We start from the raw sequence: 12,306 nt of genomic DNA, 5'->3' as shown, positions 1-12,306 counted from the left end.
CCTCGTTTCATCTTCAAAGTTCTCACTGATGGAAGGAGGTTTTGGCTCAAAATCTCACGATACATGGCCCCATTCATTCTGTCCTTAACACGGATCAGTCGTCCTGTCCCCTTGGCAGAAAAACAGCCCCATAGCATGATGTTTCCACCCCCATGCTTCACAGTAGGTATGGTGTTCTTGGGATGCAACTCAGTATTCTTCTTCCTCCAAACACGATGAGTTGAGTTTATACCAAAAAGTTCTACTTTGGTTTCATCTGACCACATGACATTCTCCCAATCCTCTGCTGTATCATCCATGTGCTCTCTGGCAAACTTCAGACGGGCCTGGACATGCACTGGCTTCAGCAGCGGAACACGTCTGGCACTGCGGGATTTGATTCCCTGCCGTTGTAGTGTGTTACTGATGGTGACCTTTGTTACTTTGGTCCCAGCTCTCTGCAGGTCATTCACCAGGTCCCCCCGTGTGGTTCTGGGATCTTTGCTCACCGTTCTCATGATCATTTTGACCCCACGGGATGAGATCTTGCGTGGAGCCCTAGATCGTGGGAGATTATCAGTGGTCTTGTATGTCTTCCATTTTCTGATGATTGCTCCCACAGTTGATTTTTTCACACCAAGCTGCTTGCCTATTGTAGATTCACTCTTCCCAGTCTGGTGCAGGTCTACAATACTTTTCCTGGTGTCCTTCGAAAGCTCTTTGGTCTTGGCCATGGCGGAGTTTGGAGTCTGACTGTTTGAGGCTGTGGACAGGTGTCTTTTATACAGATGATGGGTTCAAACAGGTGCCATTCATACAGGTAACGAGTGGGGGACAGAAAAGCGTCTTACAGAAGACGTTATAGGTCTGTGAGAGCCAGAGATTTTCCTTGTTTGAGGTGACCAAATACTTATTTTCCACCCTAATTTACGAATAAATTCTTTACAAATCCTACCATGTGGATTCATGGATTTTTTTTTCACATTCTGTCTCTCACAGTTGAAGTGTACCTCTGGTGCAAATTACTGACCTCTGTCATCATTTTAAGTGGGGGAATTCGCACAATCGGTGGCTGACTAAATACTTTTTTGCCCCACTGTATGCTGTTTAAGTGTTTAACAGGCAGAAACTGGGGATAATAATGTGGAAACTATCTGATTGTGAGGGAAAAAGCAATTAGTAATATAATAGTAGTTTGTTAACAAGATTGTACGATTGGAGTTTTTCGGACCTGGAACATCTGTGGTAGTTTATGTAGTAATCAGAAATGAGAACTGCAAAATTATAGATTACATACTGTACTGTATTTGAAAGTAAGATTTCCTATAACTGAAAGCAGAACCAGAGAAATGCTTTTGTATTTGCTGAATGTAAATGTCAGGTCTTCCCCCTGTTATTTCCCTGTTGCTGTGGAATCTGTATTACTTTGTCACTTGTGTTGCTACTAAGTATCATCAACAACAATACAATAAATGTATAATGTACCAGCTGTAATGTAGCCTCCTGTAGCCAAGTGTGCCCTGCAAACAAACTGCAGCAGCTCCACAGTACTAGTAGTAACAGCTACATTATAATATTTTCTCTGTGTCTTTTAATTATGATGTCTTCTAGCCTAAAACAGTCTTCTGTGGTTAGCCATAAAAAGTGCAGTTGGTGAGGTCTCACATATGCCTTATTTTTTTACAAGCCTCTGGGCTGTCACAGCACGTAATAAAAGACTAACGACTAAATTAAAGATAAGAGTCACAGAGCAACATATACACAGGCTTACAAATTGTATATATTTTTATATACTGTAGTTGTATAGGGGCACAATCTATGGTGAAAGTCTCTCTGGCTGTGAGAGATGTTTTAAAAGAGGAATTTCAGGCTGCTCATGTAAACATGAAAAGTGATGTGAATTACCTGATTGTCTGGGAAGATTTGTTGTATGTATAATCTCCATCAATAATATGGTAGCAAGTGTTTGTGATACATGTTTAAATATGCAATGAACACACAGTATCCAGGTGCAGAAAGTTAAAAAATTAAGAAACAACAGGTACAAAATAAATTAAAGCTGCAAGCAGCGTTATGAGTGCCCTCGCACCTACACCCTAAACACCTACACCCAGCATTTCCGATCTGATGTCACATTGACGGAATTCATGCATAGAACTATGAGCTAAAATTTCATCTCGTTAACTGATGATTACAGTAGTCCCACTAGGTGGTGCTCTAACCATTACTGACAAATGGCATATCAAACATTTCTGAGCTTGACACTCGACTTATGCCTACGGAGTTTGGGAGAGGTTGAACTAGGGCTGGGCGATATGGCCTAAAATTCATATTGTGATATAAATTGAAGCATGTGCGGTAATGATATATATCACGATATATTCTTTTCTTCTGTATAACGTATTTTCCACACTATAAGGCACACTTAAAATCCTTTATTTTTCTGAAAAATCAAGAGTGTGCTTTATGTATGAATTCTGGTTGTGCTTACTGACCTCGAACCGATTTTGACATGCAGAAATCTGTCAAAAAATGTTTTAGTACAACTTTGGTAAGCCGCACTGCTTGATGGATTGTCAGAGCATTACGGCTGCCGTAGTGAGGAGCGTCGTGGAGTAATCTGGGTCCAAAACTCCGTCCATTTCAGGTCCTTAGAACACTAAGAGTTAAAAACGGTCTAAATTCTTTCATCTTTAATTAAATCATCAGCGTTGCTGCTTTATCGGGTGTAACAATTAAGTTTTACATCCATGCATCCATGAAAACATAAGTTATTAAATTTAATGGAGTTAGAAGTTAACAGGAAGTTAGCTCGCTAGTTTACACCTAAACATTTCATACCATGTTCTGACTGAGAGATTTTTGAAACTAATTAAAACGTACAGCTCTGCTACCACTTCCAACATAAATGAAGACAGAAAACTAAACAGCAGTGGCATTTGCAGGGTTACTGAAGTTGGACTACCTGGTATACAGTGGGGCAAAAAAGTATTTAGTCAGCCACCGATTGTGCAAGTTCCCCCACTTAAAATGATGACAGAGGTCAGTAATTTGCACCAGAGGTACACTTCAACTGTGAGAGACAGAATGTGAAAAAAAAATCCATGAATCCACATGGTAGGATTTGTAAAGAATTTATTCGTAAATTAGGGTGGAAAATAAGTATTTGGTCACCTCAAACAAGGAAAATCTCTGGCTCTCACAGACCTATAACGTCTTCTGTAAGAAGCTTTTCTGTCCCCCACTCGTTACCTGTATGAATGGCACCTGTTTGAACTCATCATCTGTATAAAAGACACCTGTCCACAGCCTCAAACAGTCAGACTCCAAACTCCGCCATGGCCAAGACCAAAGAGCTTTCGAAGGACACCAGGAAAAGTATTGTAGACCTGCACCAGACTGGGAAGAGTGAATCTACAATAGGCAAGCAGCTTGGTGTGAAAAAATCAACTGTGGGAGCAATCATCAGAAAATGGAAGACATACAAGACCACTGATAATCTCCCTCGATCTGGGGCTCCACGCAAGATCTCATCCCGTGGGGTCAAAATGATCATGAGAACGGTGAGCAAAGATCCCAGAACCACACGGGGGGACCTGGTGAATGACCTGCAGAGAGCTGGGACCAAAGTAACAAAGGTCACCATCAGTAACACACTACAACGGCAGGGAATCAAATCCCGCAGTGCCAGACGTGTTCCGCTGCTGAAGCCAGTGCATGTCCAGGCCCGTCTGAAGTTTGCCAGAGAGCACATGGATGATACAGCAGAGGATTGGGAGAATGTCATGTGGTCAGATGAAACCAAAGTAGAACTTTTTGGTATAAACTCAACTCGTCGTGTTTGGAGGAAGAAGAATACTGAGTTGCATCCCAAGAACACCATACCTACTGTGAAGCATGGGGGTGGAAACATCATGCTATGGGGCTGTTTTTCTGCCAAGGGGACAGGACGACTGATCCGTGTTAAGGACAGAATGAATGGGGCCATGTATCGTGAGATTTTGAGCCAAAACCTCCTTCCATCAGTGAGAACTTTGAAGATGAAACGAGGCTGGGTCTTCCAACATGACAATGATCCAAAACACACCGCCCGGGCAACAAAGGAGTGGCTCCGTAAGAAGCATTTGAAAGTCCTGGAGTGGCCTAGCCAGTCTCCAGACCTCAACCCCATAGAAAATCTGTGGCGGGAGTTGAAAGTCCGTGTTGCTCGGCGACAGCCCCAAAACATCACTGCTCTCGAGAAGATCTGCATGGAGGAATGGGCCAAAATACCAGCTACTGTGTGTGCAAACCTGGTAAAGACCTATAGTAAACGTTTGACCTCTGTTATTGCCAACAAAGGTTATGTTACAAAGTATTGAGTTGTATTTTTGTTATTGACCAAATACTTATTTTCCACCCTGATTTACGAATAAATTCTTTACAAATCCTACCATGTGAATTCATGGATTTTTTTCTCACATTCTGTCTCTCACAGTTGAAGTGTACCTCTGGTGCAAATTACTGACCTCTGTCATCATTTTAAGTGGGGGAACTTGCACAATCGGTGGCTGACTAAATACTTTTTTGCCCCACTGTATAATGTTGTGCTACGTGATTGCTAGCGACACAGCTATGTTAGCATAACATTAGCACAGTGAAGCTGGAGGATGAACACCAACTTTTTTTCCACTCGATAAAAGTTAACGTGAGGGATTCTGGTGGTTGGGGACAAATGCAATCGCATAGCAGGATGCTATACACGGGCCAAACTTCAGTCAGGAGAACAACTGAGATTATTCATCCACAATACAAGGTTAGTTATTAATATACTACAACAACATGGGAATAGAACAGCTGCGAGAGAATTCAACATTAATAAATCAATGTTACGGAAGTGGAGGAAGCGCAGTTTTTGGCTTTCCCCATATTTCAAAAGTTCTTCATCTCTTTACTATGACTGTCGCCTGCCATAATTTGCAGATGATAATGGTTTTAGCCACTGCGATGCTTTCGACCAAAACAGGCGCAGCTTGATGACTTCATCAACATGCTCTATCGCGATAGAGCAAAATCTCTATCGTTGGCCAAATTTGTATCGTTTCTATCGTATATTGTTTCTATCGCCCACCCCTAGGTTGAACATTGTCATTTTGAGTGACAGCACGCCTACTGCATATTCCTGACAATGGGCATATCAATCTGTTCAGGGCAGGGTGTCATCATGTCTGTAAAATCTGGTACTGATCAGACTGGATTTCTTTGAGTTATACTAATTTGTTTCTTCATGGTGAGACATCAATGTTTGCCATGCTGCTGGGGTCACACCGTTTTGAGAAAACTCACACTTTTCATGCTGGGGGAGCAGGTTGAGGGTTGCAGAAGCCAACAGACTCAATAAACTGATATGCAAGGCCAGTAATGTAGCGATGGAGCTGGAATCCCATAGGGTGGTGTCTGAGAGGTGGATGTTGTCCAAGATTAAGACAATGTTGGATAATACCTCCTGCCCACTCCATGACCTGCTGGCTACTCACAGGAGCATGTTCAGTGAGAGACTGAGATTACCAAAAAGCACCACTGAACGACACAGGAAATCATTCCTGCCCGTAGCCATCTCCCTGTACAACTCCTCCATCTAACACACTGTAAACACTGCAATAGTTACATCCTTTTTGCACACGCTCTTTTCTACTCTGTAATATTCCTGTCAATGTTTTTGATATTTATTATAATCACCTTTGTTAAACCTTGATATTTATAATTGAGTTATTTGTATATCTTAGTGCTATTTCTTAAATTTGTAAAATCTGTAACATATTGTATTGTTAAATAGTCTAGTCTGTTTCTGTTATTTTATTGGAGCAACTGTAACCCACATAATTTCCTTAGGGATTAATGAAGTATGCTGATTCTCATTCTGATCACTCAGGCTCCAATCAAGCCTCCATCTTTATCTCCACCACCAGTGTCAAGATTCTGGGGGGGTCTTGTCTTAATCAGTATCACCGCTGGGATTCCATTCTGTTTAGGTGATAAATTTCCTCATGAGGGCCAGTGATGTCCAAAGCGTTCAAATCGTCTTTGAGGACCTTTATCACGGACAGGTATCTGAGTAATGTTTGTATCATTATTATGATTTATTCTTTATTTGTCGTAGTTTTCTTCATCTTAACATAATAATAATAACTTAATAGCTCTAAACAGGAAGTCCAGATAGATAGACAGATAGATATATCATTCTTTTTGGCTCTTTATTACACTTTTTTATTGTATTTGTAAAGGAGAAATGTAATAATGTCAAAAATTAAAAGAAGTTTAAAATCAGACAAAAGATTAAAAAACACAAATGTAAGTATATAAATGTCTGTGAGATTCCCAAAAGATTAAAAATTGAACAAATGTGGGTATCATGCAAAAAAAAGACAACATTTTAATAGGGGTGCAACGATATTCGTATCGATATTGAACCGTTCGATACAGTGCTTTCGGTTCGGTATGCATATGTATCGAACAATACAACATTTGTAATTTATTTTATCAATTTTCCTTCTGACGATGCTGTCTGTGTTGAGCGCTCAGTGAATCTGTGTTCGACTACTCCGCCTAGGCTGCACTGTCGAGCGCAGATCCACTGAGCGCTCAACACAGACAGCATAGTCAGAAGGAAGAGCGCAGGGCAAGCTAGCGAGACAGAAGTTAAGCTCTACTTGCAACATTCAGATCTGGCGTTTGGAATTATTTTGGTTTTCATGTGACGTATGACCCTGAAGGTAAGCGAGTCATGGACTAAAGTAAAACAGTATGTTGGATGTGCCATGCAATGCTCAATTACATTGGTGTGAACTAGTGTGTTAGCGCAGTTAGCTCGTTAACGTGTTTGCCGTCTAGCCCCATGCACGGAGCGATCGGCGGTAGCTCGTTAACGGAGATTTGCCGTGTTGTGGCGTTAAGGTCATTTCAACGAGATTAACCTGAAAGCACTAGTGGGAACACAACGAATATGACTGCACATTTACGCCGACATCATCCTAGTGCAAAGACAAGTGGAAGCAGACAAAAAAAAGCAAGCATGCTACTAACTTTACCCGAGTCATTTAGACAGCTGTTAGCACATGATTCTCCTTATGCTGCTGAGAATATAGCCCAGAAGAAGCGGATAGTATAGCTTTTATTTTGGAAAGAGCCATTTCTCTGTAATAAACTCTCTTTTCCAAAGATGAGTGATTCCTCAATCAGATACAGGGCTTGCAATATCGCTAGCCCGACGTCCCGGAGCTAGCGATTTTTTCAGTCGGGCTACCAAAATCTATCTCTTCCCTGCCCGTCGGGCTATTGTAGGAAAAATATATGTCAATGCTTTTGCATTCTTTCAGAAATGTAGCTGGGTAATTATGTCATTGGCATCGGTGAGCCACTGTCAATATGTGACATATTGTAATCGCGTTTGAATTTGCGCTTGTTTTTTTGCTTTCACTTTGCAATCGTGCGAACTGTGTATAGAGAGCGACAGCACTGATCTGTGAGTGATGATAATTTGTGCACCAATTCCTCTGACATAGTCTTATCAATCGTAGCTTACTATGCAAACATGACAAGTGAAATCTCCCGCAGCAAGCTTAAACATGTGAGAGGTTGATCGCGCAGAGAATCGCTGAGCTTATGTGAGTGAGCGTGTAAAAGCATTTCAGTTCTGCTGAGCCAAATAAGACAGGTCAGGGTGAAGAAGTGACAGCCAAAGAAAAGCTTACCACAAAACGGAGAAGTTATGACAAATCAGACTATAAGGCAAAAAGAAAGTGCAGCTTTATGGTTTCATGGACAAAAGAATTTCTGTGGCTGCAATATGATGAGCTAAATAACCAGGGCTGCACATAAGTGGTCCGCAGGTGCGCATTCGCTGTCAAAATAAAAAACACGCACAAGGGTTAGGGTTAAATTTAAAAACTGTACTTTTGAGTTAAAATATATATTTATAATTTTAATAAATGACAAATTAAAAATGCATGAACATTTTTTTGTATCGAAAAAATATCGAACCGTGACACCAAAGTATCGAACCGAACCAAACCGTGAATTTTGTGTATCGTTGCACCCCTACATTTTAACTTATTGAAAATAAATTATTAAAGTTCAGTGTTAAATGAACAAATGATTAAAAACAAACTTTCAGTGATGATTCAGTAAGGTTAATCATTAACACAGAACATCAAAATCTAAAGTCTCATGTAACCCAAAAACTAAAAATTAAGTCAGCTTCTTTTCAAATAACTGAACTGAAACTGACTGTTAATGTCAGTTCAGTTATTTGAAAATCATGTATGATCCACTGATATACACACTCACACAAAAAATATGAGCATTTATGTGCAGATGGCACAATTAAACATTGTCTTTTGTCACATGGGGGGTGGCTGTAGCTCAGGTGGCAAAGCAAGTCAGTCACTAACTAGAAGGTCGGTGGTTTGATCCCAGGCTGCTCCAGCTGCATGCCAAATATCCTTTGCCAAGATACTAACCCCATGTTTGCCTACTGGTGGTGGTCAGAGGGCCCGGTGGCGCCAGAGTCCGGCAGTCTTCTCTGTCAGTGCGTCTCAGGACAGCTGTGGCTACAATGTAGCTTGTCATCACCAGTGTGTGAATGTGTGCGTGAATGGGTGAATGACTGAATGTAGTGTAAAGCGCTTTGGGGTCCTTAGGGACTAAGTAAAGCGCTATACAAATGCTGGCCATTTACATGCAAGACTGCAAATGTTTTTGCTTTTTTTATTATGCCATAAACCCTGCCATTGTGAAAGCTGCTAGTAAATATATAGTACTGGGTGGTAAGCTTAAGCTAATTAAAAAAAGAAGTAGAAGAAAGAGTAAAACATCTTGATTTGAATGCAGAAAATGAACAAACATGCTAATGGATGTGATTTACATTAGTAGAACAGTGTAACATGAATTTGAGTTGTAAAGTTCGTCTAACTATCTATTTTTGTCTATTATTAAACAGAGAGAAAAACATAAAAATAAAATTTCATGTTTTGGTGCCTTCACCACTGCTGGTTAGCTCTGTGACCCCGCACGAAGATGAATGGGTTCTCTCACTCCAACTTCCTCTTACAGTCCAAAGACTTGTATGCTAGGTTAACTGATGATTCTAAATTTAAGTAGGAGTGATCTGAGTGTGAATGGTTGTCCATCTGTGTCATCTTTTTCAGTCCTACAGTAGGCTGGTGGCTATGGTAGCATAACCTGCCTCTCAGATTTGTGCTGCATTGTCAGAAAACAACATTAACAAATGGTACATTTCTTTTTGTATTTCTCCTTCAGCTCATTTATTTCTTGTTCTTGTTTTTTCTTCAGCTCCTCCAGTTTTTCTTGTTTGTCTTCTTTTATCTTCAGTTCATTTTTTAACTTTGTATTTTCACCCATTTCTTCGTGTAGCTTTTCCTCTTTTCTCTCAATTTCTTCTTTTAGCGACTTTTCTTTATAACTTGATAGTTCTTGTAACAGTTTGTAATCTTTGCTGTGATCTTCCTTTTTCTGTTTTATTTCTGTCTCGTGCTGTTGCATCAGACTCTTCAGTTCCTCAGCATGTTTTTCCATCAGAGCTTCGAGATCTTTGGTGTACTTTGTTTTGAATTCATTGAACTCTTCAGCTTGTTTTCTGGCCTCCTCTTCATAATTCTTTTTCATGTTCTCCATTTTTCTTTTGTAGTTTTCCTCTAACTGTTGTCTCTCTTTTTCTTCCTGTTCTCGTCTGATTCGATCTTCTTCTTTTCGTTTGTTTTCACTCTTCTCTCTTTCCTCCTCAAAATCTTTTTGGAGCTTCTGTATTTTTTCTTTCTCCATCATTCGGCTCTGTTCAGCTTCATGATATCTTTTTTCCCACCACTCTTTTCGTTCATTCTCCCAAGTTTCTCGCTGTTTTCTCATCTCCTCTCTGCTCTCCACCAACTTTTTATCTATGGTTTCTTTTTCTTCAGATTCAGATTTTATTTTTTTCTCCAGAGCTTCAAGTTTTTGTTCCCATTCTTGTCTTTGAAATTCTTCCTCTTTTCTCCTCATCCTCTCTTCTTCTTCTCTCTCCTCCTGTTCTTTCTTTCTCTGCTCGCGCTCCTTGTTGATGTGTTCTTCCTTTTCTTTAAGTTGTTGTTCTCTCAGTTTTCTCTCTTTTTCAATCTGTTCTTCCTGTTCAGCCATTCTTTTTTTCATTGCTTCTTTTTCTTCCTCATGTTTTCTTTCAAATTGAGCCATCTGTTTCTTCATCTCTTCTTCCTTCTCTTTTAAGATCCTCTGCACTTCTTTTTTTATTGCTGCTTCAGCCTCCTGCAGCATCTCATTAGTGAAGCAGCTGCCTCCCGTTTCTTTAACCATGGTGTAAATTTTTGCTATCAGCTCATTGACTTGTGCGCGGTTTCTTTTATCACGGTTATTGAACACATGGTATCTTCCTCCACAGTCAGAGATCAGTTTCTTGAAGGAATTATCACATTTTTTATCAATGTACTCATCAATGGTCTGCTCAGCATCCTCCAGATCATCTCCTCTGGTTAAAAGAATGATGGTGAACTTTTCTGAATTCTTGCCAAAGAATTTCTTGATCAGTTCCACTGTCTCCTTCTCCTCTGCTGTGAATCTACCAATCTGTATCACCAACAGGAAGACATGTGGTCCTGGAGCCAGAAGACTGATACACTTCACCATCTCCTCACTGACCTCTTCATTTGACAGAGTTGTGTCAAACAGACCAGGAGTGTCGACCACAACAACAGGACGACCGTCCACCTCACCGTGTACTTTCTGACAGCATGTAGTTACTGACTGTTGGGCTGATTCGGCTTTAAACTCTCTCTTTCCTAGAATGGTGTTTCCTGACGAACTTTTTCCACAGCCAGTCTTTCCTATCAGCACAATCCTGAGAGGCTCTGTGTTTGTGTTCTCATCATCACCTATGAAAGAAACATGTATGAAGTTAAATTAGTGTTAAGAGCTATTTGTTGACAATTAAATACATATCAGAGTATCACAGTGAGAGGACAGTAAATATCAGTTACAGTTTACTTACCAGTAACTGTGACCTTTGACCTCATCTCATGAAGCTCCTCCTGTAGAGAAATTATTTGATCCATTTTGCCACATACAAATGTTAATGTTGTATAACAGAATTGTTTGTTTTTGTCTGGTCTCATCTTTTCCATTTTATTTAACAGCGGTGGGATCTGCTGTTTGTCCTTAATGTTGAGAACAACAGATCTTCCTCCACAGCTCTCACGGAGCTCCTGGATGTTCGTGTCTTGCTTTAAAAAGTTAACAACAGCTGGATCTGTAGGATCTGAGTCCACAGTGAACAGAATCATGGTGAAGTCATTGACTCGAGAGCTGAATGTGTTCTGGATGGTCTCTAACTCTCTCTTGTCTTCATCAGTGATGGGAGCCACAGGTAGGACCAGGATGAAGGCATGGACACCCTCAGGATCACAGAGGGAGATACACTTGAATGATTCCTCCATCACTGCCTCCTGAGGTTTTCCATACAAGGCAGGCAGCTCCACCAGGGAAACCCGACGTCGTTTTAAGGAATCTCCTACCACTGTTATGCAGATGAAACAGTCATATTTTTCTTTCAACCTCAACAGCCTCTCCTGCTTGAATGACTTTTTCTCTGCCGTTTCTAACTTGATTTATTCTTATTTCCTCCATTTTAATTCTGATAAAACTGAGGTTTTAGTGCTCAGCCAAGATAGTTTAAGAAAAAAAGTTAGAAGTTAGAAAGAAGTTAGTCAATACACCACTCACATGCCAATAACATAAAATCCTCTGCTAAAAATCTTGTTATCATTTTTGATCAGCAATTGAATTTTCAAACTCATATTTAAAATGTTACAGTCTTGTTTCCTTCATCTGAGAAACATTTTGAAAATCAAACTGTTACTGTCAATAAATCATCTTGAGCTTTTATAACACACTTTGATTATTGCAATTTACTTTTCATGTGCATCTCTCAGTCCTTCTAAACTCATCTCCGATTAGTTAAGAATGCAGCAGCATGGCTGGTAACGAAAGCTCGCCAGCGATTACACCTATACTTACATCCCTTCACTGTCTTTCAGTGAAATTCAGAATCCACTTTCAAATTCTGATATTAAAGCTCTACATGTACAGTCCCCCACTTATATATCTGAAGGTCTTCTAACTGTCCCTCACTCTGATTTTAAAACCAGAGGTTAGCATGCTTTTGAGGTTGTAACACTCAAACTGTGGTCTAAGAAACTTGGACTTCTTTAAGTTACTTGAAGACGTTTCACCTCTCATCCGAGAAGCTTATTCAGATCTAGGGTCAAATGGTGGAGAGTCCCA

The 12,306-nt window shown here is 40.2% G+C and overlaps 1 protein-coding gene across 1 annotated transcript; it reads right to left on the bottom strand.

Moving 5' to 3' along the window:
* Window positions 1-9,088: 9,088 nt before the first annotated feature.
* Window positions 9,089-11,513, bottom strand: LOC120731535 (trichohyalin-like). Its single transcript, XM_040028594.1, has 2 exons — window positions 11,015-11,513; window positions 9,089-10,898 (listed from the first exon to the last, which is right to left on the bottom strand). Exons 1-2 carry the CDS (start codon window positions 11,457-11,459, stop codon window positions 9,238-9,240), a joined length of 2,106 nt encoding a protein of 701 aa, XP_039884528.1. The 5' UTR covers window positions 11,460-11,513; the 3' UTR covers window positions 9,089-9,237.
* Window positions 11,514-12,306: the final 793 nt, after the last annotated feature.

This window comes from Simochromis diagramma, unplaced genomic scaffold, assembly GCF_900408965.1.
Source record: "Simochromis diagramma unplaced genomic scaffold, fSimDia1.1 OVJJ01000483.1, whole genome shotgun sequence".
Classification (NCBI taxonomy): Eukaryota; Metazoa; Chordata; class Actinopteri; order Cichliformes; family Cichlidae; genus Simochromis; species Simochromis diagramma.
Note: the sequence above shows the minus strand (reverse complement) of the source record. Positions and strands in the feature narration are given on the sequence as shown.